Genomic DNA, 20,247 nt, shown 5'->3' with positions numbered 1-20,247 from the left:
TTGCACACGAATATTGAATAAATTTAGTCAGTTAGGCAACAATAAGGAAATTTCTGAAAGAGATAATCCCATTACCTGAAAGAATGCAAATTAGAGAATTGTGGATTCTTGACTGTGATAAATCCTCATGTCACGTATCAAGGCATGGGTAAAACGGGTAAACCGTTGCTCCATCAGTGATTGACAGTACTGCCACCTAACGTACACATGTGTAACTACAACATGTCAGCTGCTCCTCTCAAAAAAGCATTTGATGAGGCCTGAAATTATAAAACAAACAAGGATCAGGGACCTTGACCCTTTATAACTAATTTCCCCATTCACCAGTGCAGAAGGTTAGAAGAGATCCTTATTGATTTTAAATTATTAATCAGAAGAGGACTGACATTTCCAGTGCCAAATTAAGTGTATTGATTTTATGATTAAAACAGCAATACAATACAATACATTTATTTGTTGGTTATACAAGTATATGGTGACAAACCATACATTCGAACATTTGCTTAGACATTCAGTTAAAGGTTTTATGGAGAGAGGTACATTTCACTTAAAGATGAAAATATATTTTGACATAGAGAATGATGTTTGGTTTTAGCAGCTTTGTGTTCACATCCCATCCCTATAAATGCACAGAAGACAAGAAATCAGAATCTGAACTTGAATTTCCCATTCAGGGATGAAGAAAGTCTCTATCTATATAAAAAAAAAAATAATAATAATTTTTAAGTGGTTATAATGAAGAAAATGTGACAGGTGTTTATATTTTGGTGGACTTAAATATTGAGTATAGGAATTTAGCCTAGTGGCTTTGTGGAATGTCACTGCAGCAACTGTAAACCTTTTATGCATGTAACAGGCATTTTCGATAATGGTGATTAATATGAATAATAAGAAGTTGATAATTTATGAGACATAAACACATATCCTGCCAAACTGTGCACCTATGGGTACCGACATCTGCCTCTGTGACTCCAGTGAGTTTAATGTGGGTGTCCTTTTCTCGTTGATCATTTAGAGCTCTGCTGTGAGCTGTCCTTTACTCTGGATATTCTTCATAATGGATTGGACCACATCAGACGTTGTGCCCTGACCTCCGATATCTGGAGTATGCAACTGAAACATAAAACACCCTTTACCATTATGCAAATTAAATAGAACACTTAAAAGACAAGGCTCTCAAAACCAAGCCTTTTATTACTTCATTATCACTATGTATCCACGTGGGACCAATAAAGTGTGCTCTCTAGAAGATGATGATCTGAACAAATACATAGATCATGTTTTACAAGCACTGTAATTAATGCCATTGCAGGGACAATGTAAATCTGATACCAGACAATGGTACACTTCATAAAGGAACGTGCCAATGGCCACGCACAAGACTGCTTTGTGCAATGTGATGAAGAAACATGCCAGACCTGCCACCAGTGCCTCCGAGCTACATGTCAAACAATATGCAGAGCTTTACGAGATTGACAGTGTAAAAAGGAGGGGGCTATCTGAGAAGGAAACTCACCCTGGTCTCATTCATGGTGGTGAGGACTGCATTTCGGATTAGGCTTGCATAATCATTCAACCTGGGGAAAAAAGAAATGTATATTGTTGAAATAAATATCTTCACACAACAATGTGAAAAACAGTTTAGGATATGAACCCTTACTTTAGATGGTCCAGCATCATGCAGCTAGCCAGCAGCATAGCTGTAGGGTTAGCAATGTTCCTTCCTGCAATACTTTTGCCTGTGTTTCTTGTGGCCTGATAAATTTAGACACAATGGCAACAGAATACCAACTTCACCATAATATAATATGCAATCATTGTCTTTTTCCTTTTTAAGGGATTAAAAGTACGTACTGTTTCAAAAACAGCATAGTCACGGCCATAATTGGCACCAGGCACGAGGCCAGGCCCTCCCACTAGGCCAGCACAAACATTGCTGACCACATTCCCGTACAGATTGGGCATCACCATGACATCAAACTGCTGTGGTTTGGACACCAGCTAGAGGACACAAACAGTAGCAGGAGTCTATTTAATAGAAGCTTCTTCCAGACAGCCAGCAAATGGCATGTGAAATGAACTTGGCTCTTACCTGCATAGTAGTGTTGTCCACAATCATGCTGTCAAATGTGATGTCTGGATAGCCCGAGGCCACTTCTTTGCAGCACTGCAGGAACAGACCATCGCCGAGCTTCCTATAAGACCACAGGCAGCTCATTACCATTACCATTACCAGTTACACAGTTACATTAGTGGAGAGGTCAGTCCACACTGATTACATTTCACATGAAGACAAATTCAAACTCACATTATATTGGCTTTATGCACTGCAGTGACCCTACGGCGGCCTTTCTCACGAGCCAGATTGAAAGCATACTCTGCAATCCTGAGAGAATTGTTCCGGGTGATGATCTTAAGGCTCTCCACTACGCCTGAAACACTCTGCGGGGATAAATAATATAGACCCATTTTGAACAATAAATATAAAACTATGACTGAAGTTTTGTTTCACACTCAACTACTGAATCAGACTTTTCCAAGATGGTGATTTTTGGAACTGTGATTGTAAAATGAAGCCATTGGTTTACTGCACAAATTCAAGAATAGTCCGTGGTTTTAAGTAATGGCAAAAATGTATAGGGAGTTTTACACTGCCTATACCTCGTGCTCCAGACTGCTGTACTCTCCCTCTGTGTTCTCCCGGATGATCATAATGTCAATATTCTTGTGTCGAGTCTGAACTCCAGGAAGAGACTGGCAGTGCATCACGTTGGCGTACAGGTCCAAGCTTGTGCTGTGAAGTGGGTCAACCAAAAATTCAATATATGAGAGGACAAATTATCATGATAAGAAAAAGGACATGCATAAAATAAGAAAATATATTCAACTGGGAAAACAAATGCGATTGTTTAGGATCTTACCGGAGCACATTATTCCCAGATTTCACTGAAGGTGGTAATGTGTGTTTGGTTTCTATGTTACCTGTTAGAAGACACTGATTTAATGTTTTTGACTTTATGATGTTAACAAGATACCGATTAAAATATTAAGCACTTTTAACCAATGCATTATAAATATTATGCTATATTTTATAGGTTAGTCAAAAATCCAAAAGAAATTTCACAGGAATTATTGGAAATAAATAGGAATTAATATAAAAAGCAACGGTTGCCCTTAAACAGGAAAAGCAGCAGTAGCAGAAAATACAATTACCGCTGAAATATCCATGTAACCATGTAAATATCCATGTATACCTTGAAACAATACATGAAAACTACCTTTGAGAGCAACTCCATTTCGGCGGATGGCAGTAATAGCATTGACCATGTCATCTTGGTTTTCCTGGGCAGCGTTCACATGAACCACTTCAAAGTCCACAGGCACGCAGCTGAATCTGTAAGAACATACCAGAAAGATGACAATATGCTTTCTCAGATTTTTAAAATGCCATATTATGGAACATTACAGTACCTGAAGACTTCTCTGACGTGACTTAAAAGCTCGGGTCCAATCCCATCTCCTGGAATCAAAGTGACTGTGTGTCTGCCTCCATACTTAGCAGGAGGGGGCTGTAATAAAGAAATTCAATGTACTGTTAATACATAGGACGATGCTTTTGCATTAACATCTATACATCTAGTTGGCAAGCCAATTAGCATGGATTAGGTTGCCTCTAGGGTTGGGCAATACATAAATGAATTAACCTTGGCCTAGTGGCTTGCCAGATTTGTTTGCTTATTATAGTTCATTGACAAACATGAAAAAACTTTTTAATGATGTATATCACCCAACCCTGCTTATAAAAGAGCTAATAACACAAAATCAAGACATGAACAAGAATGCCAGCAAAAGAGCGGTACTTACTATATGTTCTCCCTGAAGTGGATCATAGGCAATAAGAACATAAAAGAGAGTCAATAAACAGGCATCATAGTAGTAAGTATCAATAGCAGAAAATAACACCAAACCCACCAAATATACATTACAAAATAGCATAGATATTTCCTCCACCCTTTTACTACACAAAGGTAAGTTCAGTTTCGATGTAATCCCTCATTCATTAAAGTGGTCTTAATAAATAGCAAAATGAGCAGCTGACAGCAGTTCAATACGTACAGTGAGAAAGGATTTGTTCCTTTGACTTGTCACTATTGTCCCCAAAACCTTGAACACAAAGTAAAAGTGTCTGTTAGTTTACGATAATATTGTGTTTTCTGTTCAATGAGAGTAAGCTAATGACTGCTAATGTACACAGTATTTGACCTTGCGTTCAGGTAAACATTTCCTACCACGGAGTCCAACCAACTACCGTAAATGCAATGCAAATAGTACACAATTTCCCCCATTTAGACATACTTTAGCCGCACTTCCAAAGCGTCCTCCCCAGAGAGGAGTAATTATTTTGCTCATCGAGAGCACAGCGCTGTGGGCAGCCATGTTGCTTCAGGTGAAGAGTACAGTGAACAGCAGGGGGAGTAGTCATAGGAGTAGTACATCCGGAATATTATTATCGTTATATCTTTCTCTCTGATTTGCATATTTTTACCTACCGTACTTTGCCAATACCAGCAGTATCTGGAAATGCATATACCTTTTACATGAAGTTACTTGGAACAAAATCTGGGAAAATAAGGACATTTGAATAAGACTGTTGCTTATTTTTCTTGTCTATAATTAAATTCGTGCATTAATTTTGAATCGTTCTGAACCAATACTTTTTTACTCTTCAATCTTCCGTACAGTATCTTAATATTAATCACGTGGTCTACCCCTGGTTCATCTGCGCAAGCTCAGTGGGCACAAGTGAGTGACTGTCAAAGTACCCGGAAGACAAATGAACCAAGAAGAAAAAACACCAGTAATCTTCAATGCGACATGAAATCCGGGACTGAGTACGGAAAGAATGAGCTATAGGTGTGTTTTAATATATAAAGATAAAGTCAGCGTGACTTTATATAGTTGAAAACGCCCCGATGAGGAAACAACGAAAAAATAGTCCAAGTCCCCAGAGGAAAGCAACAGAGCTGTACTCCATTGAACTAAACTACAACGTCGACTTGGAAAGACTCATTTGAAAACTAACGGTAAGATATCGCATATTTGTCATATAGTATATGATCAAGTAATGTGGGTCTGGTAAGGCCATTATTTGCTTATGTTCACTTACCATCAGATTTCTCGACCAGAAGAGAGACACATATTTTCTTGCTCATAAATGCTGGTCAATTTTAACCAAGTATTGCAGGCTGCAAGATGACCCACACATTTCTATAAGTTCTACAGTATTATTAAACGGAAACTGCTCTGATTTTGCATTTGTTTTGTTTGTAACTGTGCTCATTTGTTTCTTCCAGATTTGAAAAAGTGGAGACATGAGGTTAACAGGTTAGTATGGGGATCTGGAGTTTTTCTAGATGAACTGGTTTGTGCAGTGATTGTCAGGGGGCAGTTTCAGTTGAAATTCAAATGCTCGTTCTTGTGTTTCTTGTTCAGGTCCCCTGCGTGCTGTGGTGGTGCTCTTGTTGGTGGGGCTCAGCTGGCTCCTAGGAAATACCTTTTTTGGGGGAGAGAATAGCTCCATTCGTAGTTTCTTTGGTGGTACGTAGACAAATGCCTACCAGACAAGAAGTTTCAAGAAATCTCAAAGCAGCAGTGTTTAAGACACTTTTTTTACACCTTATTATTATTATTATTATTATTTCACTGCTAATAATATGTATATATTTCTTTTTAGGTGCAAGTGAAAGACCAACATCTGGTATGTCTACAAATGCTTTATACAACGTACATAAATTAAATTAACCTATGTTTGTGAAAAGTACTTAATTCATTTCAAATCTTGTTAAGGAGGCAGGTGCCCGTAAACTGCTTGTGTTTACAAGTCCGTCCCCACAATGTGATAAATACTTGTCCACACAGTCACTTTATTTTTAAATCACTCTAGTAATCATCATTATTATTTAATAACTTAAAGTTACATGTACACTACTTAAAATTTACTTGAGGTAAACATGAACTTTACTTCTTTAGGGCAGTTTATTACTTTTTTGTCATCTTTTTTTTTTTTTTTTTTTTTTTTAGTTGAAGCTCGTCCACGAAGGTACAAGTGTGGCCTGTCAGCCCCCTGTCCTGCAAAGCACTTGGCTTTCCGTTTGGTGTCTGGTGCTGCCAACGTGATTGGACCCAAAATCTGCCTGGAGGACAAAATGTGAGTTTAAAGCGCTCTCTGTCAGAGCCTTCCTTTGTTTCTGCTGTCACCAATTTGTTTGTTTTCACACTTTCATCCTCTGAGTTTTAATAATGAAACCTTTAAGTTGATGCAAATATCCACCCACATTCTGTATTTTATTGTGTTTTTGTTTTTTGTGTGGTATTAAAATAGTATATAAAAGACCTTTTAATGCATCTACTAATCCTCTGTTTCTGTGGTGCAGGTTAATAAGCAGTGTGAAAGACAATGTTGGAAGAGGACTTAACATAGCATTAGCAAATGGTAAGTCAAAAACACACATCCTTTTTAACAACTCATCTGTGTAAATGAACTTTGTGTCTTGCTGCAGGTGTAACTGGAGAACTTTTGGAAACCAAAACGTTTGACATGTGGGCAGGAGGTAATTACAAACACCTGCACGATATACTGCACAACATATGTGGGAACATGAAAGACCTCAAACTACTATTTATAGTGTTTCTGTTTTGTTTCAGATGTCTCAGACCTGTTAAAGTTTCTCCGACCGCTGCATGAGGGAACACTTGTATTTGTTGCCTCATTTGATGATCCAGCTACGAAGTAAGAGTTACTTTCAGTCCATTTAACTTGATCATCTGCTTGTGTTGTGAAAGTGTTTTAGGATATAAATATGAATAACTCATAAACCACTCTATATGTATCAGTATATTTTGTTGCCCTTTTCCAGTTATTATGGTGCCTTCATGTACACCAGATAAATGCAATAATGTTACTTATTAGTGTAATAGTTATTACTTCAGAGAGTAGTACAGAACAGGTCAAGGGCTGAAAGTAGCAGACTACATGACATGTACTGCATCAAGATCAATAGAATGCCACTTGCTCCTTATCTCAATATGATCTTAATCTGTGAGACAGGCTGAATGATGAGGCTCGGAAACTGTTTGAGGATCTTGGCAGCACAGCGGTTAAGGAGCTGGCCTTCAGAGACAGCTGGGTGTTTGTTGGCGCCAAAGGCATTGAAAACAAGAGCCCATTTGAGCAAGTATGTTGTCTGTGACTAGGTTTTTACAAAAAGTTCTATTAAAAAGCCATGTTTTTGTGTTTTTTCAGCGTATGAAGAACAGTAAAAACAGCAACAAGTATGAGGGGTGGCCAGAGTCACTGGAAATGGATGGCTGTATTCCTCTTCGGCCACCACTGGAGAGTTGAGTTCATACACTATGTACACTACAACAGGAGTGAAGGATTATAGAGACAGAGAACCTGAGACTGATTAAATCTAACCTCTCCTGGCTGAGGTTCGAGCTGGCTTCAAAGAACGCCTTAGAACTTGATTTATTTAAAATTACTGAAATTTTTTTGAAGTACTCTAAATGAGATGTGGCTTTAAAGGAAACTTGAAAGACCAAAGGTTTGACCTAATCCTTACTGTGACGCAGGACTAGATTCAGCTGCAGGAGGACTTCCAAACCCACCTGTATTTTTATCTTATGTTAGAATATGAATTGTAATTTTCTGGAAATATCGTCATTCATCATTGCATGCTGTCATGTGACTGGCAACAAACTACATCTTATTTTTGCACCAAGACATTGGGAAATCAAGCACACAGCGATAATCTTGGACTGTCATTAAAGCAGAGAGCTGATTTTTAAATTCATGTGTTATATTTATCAACTTGCCATAAATTATTTATACATATGCTATTTTTTTTAGTTAAGTTTACATGCTAGTCTTCAATTTGGATGTTATTATTGCGACATTATGCATGGGGTATTATTAACACTGCCCATCTCACTGGCCAACAATATCACTGACACATACTAGTTAAAAGGTTTTCTCTTTCACAATGATTTCGTCATTGATCCCAGCTGCACTATGTATAACACATGTTAATACTCACTTCTATAAATATAACCTCATTATTTACAGGTGCTTGTAGGAAATACTTTAGTCTGGCCAGTCGAGCACAAATCCACCACGCGTTATTGAAGTGCAACCTAAATAAATTGAACCTAAATGTGTGTTATGTGTTTTAATGTTTTTGAATGTATCCATTGCTTCATAGGTTGCAAGCCTTACTGTGAGTCTAATTGTAATGCATAAAAATAATGTTGTATATTACCCTTTGTGTATGATAAATTGTGTGACACATTTTATAAATATATATAAAATAAAAAAAACACTCCATGTTTTTACTATGAGAATGATAAGTAATAAAGTAATAAATAAAGCATTCAAACATTTCCTCAAATGGTTCCGTCGTCTCCTTTTGTAAACTCTAGAGCCTCACAAGGGGGCGACAAACGTCAAAGACACGGGTTAGCCGGTTCACTTCGCTCAAGTCTATTTCCCTGCATATCTCGTAAAAGAAGGAAAACTTGCAGATGTGCCTTACTCCTTTTCCCCTTGGTTAACATTTACGCTTAATTCAGAGTTTTAAGTGAGAATGTTTACATAGATGCAGCGTATAAGTGTATAATGGTCTGTTCATGGACGGTTTGATAAATTGAAATTGTGAGGCAATGCAATAAACTACGTTGTGCCTATTTGCTTGAGGAGGTTTGTAGCTCACGTAAAAAAATAAGCTCTCGCGGAGATCCAGGGACTGCATTTATCGATTTATTTTAAAGAATAAAAAAAATAATATTCTCCGTGGTTGACTTTCTTTTTTGATAGAGGTGAAGTCACAAAATAGTTTCTTCTCTCTCTGCTGGCACTGCCTCCCCCGCCCTGCTGCTACAGGTGGCAATATATACCTGACGGCAGGAGGAGGGGAGGGGAGAGGAGATCAGGATGACCTACAATAAAAAAAAAAATCTATAATAAAGAAAAATGCATTTTAATATTATATAAAATTCATCAAATTAATAATTTATTAAATAAATATAAACTGGCTCCAACAAACTATATTTTATCATCTTAGCCACACCCTTTCAATTATCTATGTATAAAGTTAGTAACTAACAAGTGTAGGCTATACAAATAAATATACAAATAAAGCAACAGAAACAAATAAAGCAACAGGAAACAGTACAAACCATGTTTTGACTACAAGTTGGTGAATATACTCGTATAAATGACCAACCGCTCAACTTAAACGCAATCTAAAATCAGATGTATGGACCGAGACAATGGTCTGAGCGCCTTCTCTGACTCTCTAAGCGCTGTAAATTCTGAAATTACATAGCAGGTCTTGAAGGCAACACCACAGTCACGTAACAAACAGTGTACAAATGCATTATACAAACACGTAGCAGTTCTGCCCCTGTGTGGCAGAACGAGGGAATGGCGCTACGCGGATAATGACGATCCCTGTGGCAAGTGCAGCGGCCAGGCAGTGCGCGCTTATCGTGCGGGAACCAGTGCCAGGCCAAGCTACTCATGCCTTGTAAATTATGTACATAAGTTACAAAATATTGACCGGGTGCACATGAATGGCCAGTCGTCCAACTTGAAACCAACAAACCAAGGGAACGAGCAGGGAAATCTAAAAGCATTGGTTGGCATCGTCTGAATAGAAACACGGCGTACACCAAGTCCTCAGTCTGCCGCTCAGACACTGGCCGAGCCTCGACGATTTCATTGGGGATTTTCTGAGAGCACAACCGCAAAACGGACTCAAAATAAAAATTAAAGGAAACGAGGAACCCCACTTGACTTGTAATAGCCTATGTTGTGATTTATATTTTTTATGTGAAGATTCCAGGGTCAAGAAATTCGTGCAGTCGCTGATGAAAATAGCAAAGAAAGGAATAAGATAAACGTGAGAGAAACCTGGCGCACTGGACCCAATAGCTCACGTTGAACTCCTGGTCCAACTAAATACACCGGAACATCTGTGTAAGTGCTGTTTTGTTTTTGTTCACCGTGTGTGTCGCATCTGAATTATTTAAAATTACATTCAGTGACAATAGACATCCTATAGAGGCACCATAGACAGAGCCCATTAAATCACTTCATCTTTGTTAGTTCCGTGATATCTAGCTGAACCTAATTAGTCCTGGAAAAGCACCACCCTGGTGCTGAATTGGGCACAGCAGAGCCATTAGGCCTGCCCTGCAGCTTTAAAGGGGTCTGTGCCAGGCTGAGGGGTCAGGTTGATGTAATAATGTCAGTTCCTTCAATCTCATGCTTTCATGTGCATCGTTTTGATTTTTGCCATGCATGGTTCCACTGCATTTCTTAGCTCTTTGGGAGCTCCATTTGAGCCAATATGTGTAAGCCCTGACGTGGTTGTGCCCATCAGCCAGCACTATGTTGTGTGTGCCTATAAATAACATGCATTAATTGCTTCAGTGTCACTGAACATTCAAAAAAAAAAACAGTTAGTTGTTTCTCTTTTATTACAGGCTTCAATATTTCATCACATACCCATGGAAGATCCATGGACATCCCCTACAATAGCCACAGGGGCCCAATGGGCACTGGCACTGCGGTACGATTGTCCAGTAGGCCTACTTTCTCTAGTATAGAGAAGAGGGAAGTTCATCATTTTCTCAGGAGAATTAGAGCTCTTTGGTCAGGACATGGTCACAACGTAGATTTCATATTGGTGCTGAAGAAGTCTCACCTGGATTTAGATCAGGGTCCTCAGAGCGTTGCAGTTCCAGACAAAAGCCTTAGATCACATATGTCTCCCTGACAGTCTCTACCCACTGTGAACAGTACTCTGTGTGTGCTACCTACGCTGCATCCTCACATGCTTGACCTGGATTGGACAGTGCTTGTTATGTTTTCAGCCTTGAGTTTTACTAATGGGTGGTGGACAATCACAATAGTGTTAGATAGTAGGGAACAGCTTGATATTTTTTTCATCAGATTTGAGATGCCACCTTTTGAAACTAAGCCACATGCGAGGAAATGACATTGTGGGGTGATGGAAAGTGGCAGAGTCAGATACTTCTCTCATGCTCTGTCCTCAGATGCTGGAAAAACCCTGCAAGTATTAAGTGCTTCTTCTATTGTTCATTTCCACTGTTAATAAGTAATTAAGGCATTTTGATTCCAGATTCCAGATGATTCCAGATCACTATCAGTGCAAACCATATCCTAGACATCTGATTTACAGTTTTAATCTGCTGTTTTAGTAAAGTCTGTAAGCTCACTTGTCAGTTGCCATTGGTATAGTCACAATACTAAAACTCAAAATTCTATTTCAATACTAAGGAAAAAGCTGCTAGGCTATAGCCTACTGTATACTAGTACATATTTGTCTATGTCTAATGACTGTAGAAATTAAACTAACTAATAGAAAACTTTTTTTTCACACAAGAATTTTCATCAAATATTTCATCATATTGTGCTCTTCTGTGCTAAAGCCTAGATCAAGACCATTCAAATGTTTTGAAAATATTATTTGTGTATAGCCTACTTATTTAAATGTGTACCCTATTTCAGCACAGGTGTTAGTATTGAATATTTGAGTATCTATTTCACACAATACCCTACCAGCCTTTGAACTTGAAGTAAATAGCAATAGTCAGCCTTATTTCCACTGTGGAAAGGTACAAATCAGGACATCAGGGATATACCTATGACTACATGCTGCTCCTGAGCTGTATGCCACTTTTTTATTGCTTAAACCTGGTTTCCTTGGTAACAATGGTCTTGGTCTAGTTGCACAGTTGTTTTCTAAGTGGTTCAAAACCAGCTTTAGTCTGACAGTACAGTCTCCTGACAGAGCTAGGGGCCACCTCTGCTCTGTCTACACTCACTCCTCCCCAAACTGCAATAGCCTCCAGCTTCGCTAAATCTCTGTGGGACTGGAGCGGAGCTGGCACTGCCCAGGCCTGTGAAGTCAGACGGCATTAATCGTGCAAGGAGATTGTTTTAGAGAGGCACTCGCTCACACAATTAGCCTCTTCATTATTCAGAACAAATAAAGATAATCAGGTTATGGTGGCTAAAATTAGGGCAGTTTGTTGATGCCAGCATTGTTAAATGTGCCTTAAAATAGTAGAAGGAACGTCAACACAGTTTAGTCTGTCAGACATGCCTTGTGCAACTAAATACTCAAATGAGGAACTTTGATATAAAGCCCTTTGTGTTGCACATGCAGGAAGTTAGAAGTCAGATTTTGATGGGCAACTGGCAAGTTCATCATTCACTACTGTGCTTTTAAACACATGACACAATATGATAGGAAGTATAATGACATAGATGCTACTGTTTGTGCAGGATCTTGAATTTGAACTTCATTTTGAACTTTACAGTGTTTTAACATTTTTGACTTGTGAGATTTATATTATGGATTCTGTGTATAATGCAATGAAGCAGGACCCACAACTTCCATGATATTATTTCCAAGACACTATCTCCATGTCAGCTGCCAAGATTAAAAAAAAATATGTATTTCTATCACCACTAATGCTAATCTTACATATAAAATTATAGTAATTCTTAGTGCTATCATGTTTGTGTGCTTTATGAATTGCAGTATACAGTATATGTAGCTATATGTGTCAGTAACGACAGTATGCAGCACTATATCTCTCTGTATTTTGTCCAGGTTTGGGAAACAGGAAGATGATAAGGTTTATAGGCACTTGTTTCAATTGAATCTGCCTCACTGCTTGCCCGGCCTTACTGGGACTCTGTACATACCAACGGAAACTATGTCTGCGCTAATGTAATCACCTCATGTTTTCAACCTTTTGCACTTGTAAATCCTAAAAGCATGCTTCCTCCCTCCCTCTCCCTCTCTCCCTTTCTCGTCCTCTCCCCTGCACCCCACTGTAGCCATTGTCCCAGTAGAAATTCAGCTATAGTCACTGCTTTCATTCACACCAACATTGGCACATATTTTATCAGGCGAAATCCCCCGCCCAGCTCTTTTTGTCCGTAGCACCCCCTCCTCTCTTGATCTCTCTCTTGTTCTCATTCAAACACACATTTTTCCCATCTACACAGTACACCCCTCCTTCTGCCCAGTGCCCTGCCTCCTAGCAGCTACAATCCCTTCCTGTCCCTCTCGCCACTTTTGATTCTCTCTTTTCATCAACATGTCCCGCGCAATTGAAAAATGCCTGCGTACAAGCACAAACTGAACATGATGGCGCTTGCTTTGTCTGCCTGTCCAATATTTGGACACAGTTGGTTCTCTGGGGATTTATGTCCTTCATGAAGTGAGAACTGGACTAACTACAGCAAGTGTACAGAAGTGTGCAGTTTAGCAGAAGTCTTGAGGCTTGTTGTGATGTTAAAGCAGAGATATGTTTTACATGTTGATGCGTAGCCTACTTCTGTTACCACTGTGTCTAATGTTGCTATTAATTCAACCATTTGATCACATTTAGCACATCAAATAAAAACGCTCTGTTATGGTTACTTCTTTTGCTAATAGCTTTATCTCCTTCTTCCTATTCATCGTTTTATATTGCTTTTTGCTTCAGCTATATCTAGGAATACATTAACTTTGTAAACATATCAAGTATTTTAAAGAGAGCCCAGGTACCCATTAAGAGATTAATATATTTTTGTTAGGGCAGTCAAATTTGAATCAAGATTCAGCCAAGTCTAATCGTCAGTGATTAGCTTAGCTTAGCTTTTGTTAATCAAAGTGTCTACAGTCAATCCTCAAGAATATTGTCAATAAAAGCATGACATTTGGAGCAGAGTTCAAACCTCAGAGGAACAAATTTGTTTATTTTTGTGTTAAATGGCAATTAAAAGTCTGTATTGTTTTGTGAATGAAATCAGTATTTAAAGCCATTTTCAGTTTGTTTTTTAAAAGAAAAAATATTGAAAAAATTGAGATAAATCAATGCATAAAAATAGTTTGATATTTTTTGTGCCATAAATATATGTATGTATGTATATATATATATATATATATATATATATATATATATATATATATATAGATAGAGAGAGAGAGAGAGAGAGAGAGATAGATAGATAGATAGATAGATAGATAGATAGATATAAATAAAACTTTATGAAAGCTTTCCAGTATTATGCATTCATGACAGTAAAACATTGATTTATTTACCCAGAAACTGCTTGTAGATAGCAATTCCTTGGTAAACAGTGAAAGAACTATGTCATAATGATTTTTGCTGTTCATGTCAGGATAGATGATGCAGCTCCAGGTGTTCCCACGCTCCTGAAGCCAGACACACTTCAGTTTGTCGGATGTGCATTTGTGCTTCAGCTGTAGCTGAAGCTGTAGTTTACACATGAGCAGTAATTAACTTAATTTCTCTGTACTTGTTGTATAAAATGTCAAAAAAGTTAGTTGCATCAAACTGCTTGTGTGCCATTTTGTTTGGCTGGTGTCAGTGAATTCCTATGGGTATTCTTTCCTTCAAACAGGACATACTGTGAGTGAGGGTATGCGTGTTGTGTTTTTGACGGGGTATAAAAAGTTTGTGTTAGGATGAGGCAGTGCAGAGTAGACAGAGATTTGGTTGAGCATGTTTGATGTGCTGTGATAACTCTGTCCGGTATGTGGCTTCCATGGGAACTCCTTGCCTCAGGGGCAACAATGAATGAGCTTGTGTTTAAAGGGTCACTTTCCCCTTTAGGCTGCCCACATCCTGTTAGTTTTTTCACTTTTTTGGATCCACTGTACATTATATCTCCCATTGTGTAAATATTGCTATTTGAAGGGCAAATAAGTAGGCAAATTTACTACAGTCACATATCAGGGTTGTCTATGTTTGCTTAATGTCTTTGTTAATGATATATGAGTATGGTTCTGATGAGCTGGGCTTCATGTTAGATTTTGATATGATAAGAACTATAAGTTGTTCTGGACATATGAATTGAGCTATAGAGGCCTCAAATTGTGATATTTTTGTCAGTACTACAAAGTGCTCATTTGCGCAGGATTCTTTTTTACATGTCACCATTCCTGTTTTACTACAACAGGTTTATCACCATGAGAAGCTCGTAAACAGTGTAGAGGAAGTCACACAAATCTGGTTTCTAAGTTAGAAAGCTAAATATTGTATCTCACTACAAGACCGTGTAGACTGCACTGTCATCTAAACAGTTGTGGTTGTAAAGTATAAATACTAATGCCAGTATTAGCTCACTCTGAAGTATATTTATAACATTTAAAGCTATATGACTTTGCCGCTATTACTGGTTTGCAACATCGCTTCGTCATTTGCCAGCAGGTATGTGCAGTACTGTCAGAGGAGGTGTCCTATCTCACTGTAATCATCACGTCAGTCTAGACATGTTGCTGAACTAGATTTTTTTATCCTGTTCATCTGCATCTTCTGGCAGTTTGGGGCAATTGTATTTTTAATTTGACTGACAGCTTCTAGCATTGGCCGTCAGATCTGTGTGCTTAAATCCTGCTGAGACACCCTCTCATAAGACCTTGTTATATAGGAGATAATGGGTGCCGTGCAATGCAGTGGGAGCCCCTGTAGAGTTCACAACTTTGTTCAATACTCATTAAGGCAGTGAGGAAATATGACTTTGATGCCATTTGCGTTTGAGAAAGACCTCTTTGCATACCACTGAAGCCTGCGTAGCTTTCAGAGTGTTGGTAACCCAAGACGGTTTCCTTTTAGCTGCACCAGTGCCAGCCCCACATGTAAGTTAATATGTTCTGAGTGGTAAACTAATATGCAAAGTTAGTTAATACCCTGACCCACTTGCCAGTTTTTACTTTCTGCTTGATACACTGTCTATTACACATGGGTTGGTCTGTTTATCATTGTCCAGTACATCACCATGTTACAAATACAAGGACATCAAGTAGAGAAACCAGTTTCATCCCTCAGTATGAATGGATGAATTTGGAAGTTGACGCTGATCATATTATTGACGCTCATAATTAAGCACCTCTGCTTATTTATGAGACTTTTGTAGCATCTGTTAGCAGTACTCCCGTTCAATCTTGATATCTATGAATTATTCACACTGCACTGGCCCATAGTTCATCATTCATATTTAATGTTCAGGATCACATAGTTGTAACTGCAGCTTTCTCTAGACTAATGGAACAATTGAACACAACTTAAGATAAGCTGATAACTGCTGACAGTCATTAATGACAGTATAATGCAAGTTAGAGTGGATACTCCAACCGAAGTGGATACTCCAATATTAACTGTAAGTTACTTTAAGTGTCAAACACAGTCAATTGGAGCCTACTGATCTCTACTGAGATTTGTAATGATGTAGGGGCAATTACAAGAAAACATTGTGAGTGAATGGTTTTGGAAACCACTTTCCATTACATTTTCTCCTTGTGCAACATTTATATTACTGTAACTATTTTTACAGCAATTTTTCTGAAAAGCCTTTTGAGCTGTTCTGTTTGATCTGCTATCATTGTGTGGGAACATTTGAATGAATATTAATACAATGTTATTTCTCTTCTTTCAGGATTTACTTGAAGATTTCCACAGGATTTTGTAGAACAAGGACTCAAAGAAAATAAGCTTTCATTACTAATACACATGAAGAACAAAATGTAGTCGAGGGTCAGAAGTAAAGCAAGACGGCTGCTTTTAGCCCATTTAGGATTTTAAGAAGGGTTAGAAAAGTGAACACCACCCTCCTCTGTTTGGTCACGTTTGGTCAGAGCTTATCATTCACCTGCTGCTTTAGATCAGCTGACCCTCACCAGATCAGAGAGGGGTCCCTCATACAAACAGAGAGACGGGGGCTGAGGCAGGAGCACAGCTTTGGAGGAGGAGGAGGAAGTGCGGCCGGACTACAGGGGTCCAGGCCCTATGGCCACCGACCCAGGAGAGCCCTCGGGCACGGAGGAGTCCTCGGAGAAACCCGATGGACAGAGGGAGGAGGGCACGGAGCGGGACAGGACCATCTCACAGCGGGACAGGACTCACAGCACCCCCTCAGACTTTCCCTCCTCCCAGGCTGAAGAGCGCAGGTTGGCTGGAGGTGAACATGGGCAGGAGGTCCAGGGAAAATCAAATCGCTCCATTTCTTTCTCTGCTTCTCTGTCTGTGGACTCCGGACAGAAGCGTCTGAGGAGAGAGAAGCGGTTCTTTAGAAAGAGTGTGGAGATCTGTGAGGAGAAAGATGAAGTGGACATACCCTCTGAACCCTGTCATAGCGCCCCTCAGCTGGACCTGCAAAGCTCTGACTCAGTCTTCACCAGCAATACTCCACAACAAGGAGCTGCCTCGGCCTGTCCTGCTCTGGGCCATGACCCCTCCTGTTCTGGGACAAGCCAGGAGCCAGACAAAGACCTGTCACTGTCAACCCAGAAGAAGGAGCGGGACAGGGAACAGGAGGAGGAAGCGGAGATGAAGGCCGTGGCCACCTCTCCTGGAGGACGCTTTCTTAAGTTTGACATTGAACTGGGTCGGGGAGCTTTCAAAACGGTTTACAAAGGGCTGGATACAGAGACCTGGGTGGAGGTTGCCTGGTGTGAACTACAGGTGAGTTTTTTTGTTGTTGTTTTTTTTTTGCATGTCACCTTAAAGTGACAGTTTTTTTCATACAAGCTCTAGTCACATGTACAGCAGCTGCCCACTCTTCCTTTCAGGTTGTCCCAACAATTTGTTTTAGCAGTAGCCTCTCTGAGTAGTCCCTGCTTAAACACAATGTTAAAAGACTTAACTCCACATGAAGACTTCTGTATGGCAGAAGTAGTTGAGCCCTGATGTTTGACAGACATACTTCATTTTCCAATGTATACTAGAAAGCTTGCATTATATGAAGCATAGAAGCATAGAAATATAGAAGTATAGAAGTATGGGGACTGGAGAGAAAAATGGTATTGTTTATGAAGTGCACAATGAATTATTTTTTTTCTTTGCCATCTCATGATGTAACTGTATTGTAACTATTCAGATAAGTAATGGGAAACACTGTTAGCCAGTGTCACTAGACATGCAGTGGGCTGCACAGATGAAATATATGTGTAGATTCCTTGTCTACAATAGAAAGCTGTGTTGTGGCTAATCATCTGATCTAACTGCTGGCATTGTAGGATTTTGTCATGTGTCTGGCTTCAAGCTAACTCCAAAATAAGGTCTTATAATCCTCAGGATCAGGCCCTCTCTGTTCAGTGTTGCAGGCACGTTCCCAGCACCTGATCTGGACCAACTAAAGACAGATTAATTTACTTAATTTTCTTCACACTTTACTTTTTTGTCATCACATTCAATTAATTTACATCATATGCACCACTGTATTTCATTTGGGATCTCTACTCAAATGGGTGAGGTTAGGTTGATCTGGGATGTTGTACTACTATGTACACTCTGGGATCTATAGGTCATTTGATTTTATAGCTGTAGCTGTTGGTCGTTTATTTGATTAATCTGTTAATAGTGTCTTAGTTGACCAAAAAACAACAACAGCAAAAACCAAGTATTAGTAAAAGTTGTCAATAGTCAGTAGTAATTTTGCATTTTTTGAACTTAAAAAAAAAAAAAGATACAGTATCCAAGTACTTTTTATTTAAATAGTTGATTTTGCAGTAGATGTTGATAAGTGCAGTTTTGGTTTGATTCATGGTTCATTCATGGTAAGAGTTTTGCTACACCCCCTTTTTAGTTGAATAGTCGACCTGTTGGGTTTGTCTTTAGTTGAACAAGATTTTCTTTCGTTGACTACAGGCTGAATACCATCATACAAAACCTACGATTCTATAACTTATTTTTTGTCTTTTTTGTCTTTTTAAATTTTTGATACATTTAATCTACTATCTCCTGACGAGACAGAATAGACAAAGTGGAATGATGGGGATTATTGAAACACATAGTCTACCATTCACTTGCAGTGGAATTCATTGTAAAAAGCCATGCACATATTCACAAGAGAACCTTAGCTTGACAAGCAGAAACCATATTATTTTTATGTAAATTAGGGATGCTCATATAATCTATATAGATTTTAAAAGTATAAAACATGGGTGTGTACTGTGAGTGGGCTTGCATCTCCACAAACATGACTCTTATTTGACTGCCTGGAGGAGGGCCTCCTCCTGCTAATTCCCATGAAAATGTTGTTCCTTTGGCTATAATCTTCCACACTGAAATAAAACTTATCTCCAATGTGACATGCTATTTCCGAAAAGTTTCACACTATACCTTTAAGTTATAGTAATATTCACACACTAACACTGCACTTTTGTTTAAAAGAAAAATAAAACTTAAAAAAGTATTGATATTGGAAATACAATACTTTTTAGCCTAATTTCTATCTGCAGTCTGTGGTAATTGCTCATCTATTTCCATTTTTACCCATTAGTCTGTTCAAAAAGGCAAATCTGTTTTGAGGAGTCTGGGACTGACACATGGGCACACAAAGACCAAGGCGGTTTATAAAAATGTTGGTGCCAGATATTGACAAAATGTTCAATATAAGATCAATACCAGTGTCAGTGACCCCTGTCCAATATGGCCATACCAATATTGAACCCAATATATCACCCATCTAAAACTGATAAACACTAACAAGCAGAGCAAGTTTGCTTTAGATACTCATAGCTATTGTGAGTGACAGTAATATTGAAGTTCTATAGTTATACATATATACATTCCACATAACATAGCAGTTGGTGCAAGATTATTTTGAGCCCAAGCATCAGGTTGCTCATTGTACACCACTCCAAAAACTTAACTTCACTTCCCTTTAAGATCATGCACTCATGGTGACAGTTTAATTTTGTACTTTAACACAGAGTAATTTCTGTTCAGATATTCTGCAAAATCATTGAATAGCTCTTTTTTGTTGCTGCATCCTGTGGGACAGTTGCACCTCTATATTCTCCTTTTTGTCCATAGACAAGGGAAGCCTGGGATTAACTGTCCAAATGCAGCATTAAAGAGAGCATAATTAAACTACTTTGCCTAGGAATCCTGTGGCTTAGTGGCTGTAGGTGCAGAGCTGTAAATCTCCTTAGTTATTGTCACAAATCACACATTTTGACAGTTTTTTACAATCATAATTGGGCTAATGCTACAGCACAAGCCCTGCCTATGTCAACATATGCAGTGTGGAGTCTGCCATCCTCTCTCTCAGTCCATCACTCTCACTCCATCACTGTTGGCGCGAGTGAGTCAGTGAAGCTGTGATCCTGGGAGTTAATTACAGACAGTGGCTGCTCA

General features: G+C 38.8%; 3 protein-coding genes across 3 annotated transcripts in view; 2 read left to right on the top strand and 1 right to left on the bottom strand.

Annotated features, from left to right (window-relative positions):
- Positions 1-434: 434 nt before the first annotated feature.
- idh3g (isocitrate dehydrogenase (NAD(+)) 3 non-catalytic subunit gamma) lies at positions 435-4,480 on the bottom strand. Its single transcript, XM_020929604.2, has 13 exons — positions 4,357-4,480; positions 4,117-4,164; positions 3,865-3,876; positions 3,472-3,569; positions 3,279-3,394; positions 2,922-2,982; positions 2,662-2,794; positions 2,309-2,442; positions 2,093-2,195; positions 1,855-2,001; positions 1,661-1,755; positions 1,517-1,577; positions 435-1,113 (listed from the first exon to the last, which is right to left on the bottom strand). The coding sequence occupies exons 1-13, from the start codon at positions 4,435-4,437 to the stop codon at positions 1,012-1,014; spliced, it is 1,191 nt and encodes a 396-aa protein (XP_020785263.1). The 5' UTR covers positions 4,438-4,480; the 3' UTR covers positions 435-1,011.
- A 283-nt stretch (positions 4,481-4,763) lies between these two features.
- Positions 4,764-8,447, top strand: fam3a (FAM3 metabolism regulating signaling molecule A). Its single transcript, XM_055166067.1, has 10 exons — positions 4,764-5,084; positions 5,355-5,385; positions 5,494-5,598; positions 5,735-5,758; positions 6,082-6,208; positions 6,435-6,493; positions 6,561-6,611; positions 6,706-6,790; positions 7,109-7,235; positions 7,304-8,447. Exons 2-10 carry the CDS (start codon positions 5,373-5,375, stop codon positions 7,400-7,402), a joined length of 690 nt encoding a protein of 229 aa, XP_055022042.1. The 5' UTR covers positions 4,764-5,084; positions 5,355-5,372; the 3' UTR covers positions 7,403-8,447.
- Positions 8,448-9,542: 1,095 nt separating this feature from the next.
- si:dkey-151g10.3 (serine/threonine-protein kinase WNK3) overlaps positions 9,543-20,247 on the top strand; it is a 28,895-nt gene continuing 18,190 nt past the window's right edge. The window contains exons 1-2 of the mRNA XM_055166404.1: positions 9,543-10,036; positions 16,544-17,568. Coding sequence (XP_055022379.1) covers positions 16,894-17,568 — 675 coding nt within the window. The 5' untranslated portion in view covers positions 9,543-10,036; positions 16,544-16,893. The remainder of the gene's footprint in view (positions 10,037-16,543; positions 17,569-20,247) is intronic.

The sequence above is a fragment of the Boleophthalmus pectinirostris genome, unplaced genomic scaffold, assembly GCF_026225935.1.
Source record: "Boleophthalmus pectinirostris isolate CB_2022bp ecotype Guang Dong unplaced genomic scaffold, ASM2622593v1 HiC_scaffold_8, whole genome shotgun sequence".
Lineage (NCBI taxonomy): Eukaryota > Metazoa > Chordata > Actinopteri > Gobiiformes > Gobiidae > Boleophthalmus > Boleophthalmus pectinirostris.
Note: the sequence above shows the minus strand (reverse complement) of the source record. Positions and strands in the feature narration are given on the sequence as shown.

Coding starts and splice junctions, on each gene's coding strand:
- fam3a (XM_055166067.1), top strand. Junction 5,759..6,081: donor AAGTGAAAGACCAACATCTG/GTATGTCTACAA, acceptor TTTTTTTTTTAG/TTGAAGCTCGTCCACGAAGG. Junction 6,791..7,108: donor TTTGATGATCCAGCTACGAA/GTAAGAGTTACT, acceptor TCTGTGAGACAG/GCTGAATGATGAGGCTCGGA.
- idh3g (XM_020929604.2), bottom strand. CDS start 4,437: ATGGCTGCCCACAGCGCTGTGCTCTCGATGAGCAAAATAATTACTCCT. Junction 4,165..4,356: donor GCTTTGGAAGTGCGGCTAAA/GTATGTCTAAAT, acceptor TTTGTGTTCAAG/GTTTTGGGGACAATAGTGAC. Junction 2,002..2,092: donor TGGACAACACTACTATGCAG/GTAAGAGCCAAG, acceptor TGTGTCCTCTAG/CTGGTGTCCAAACCACAGCA.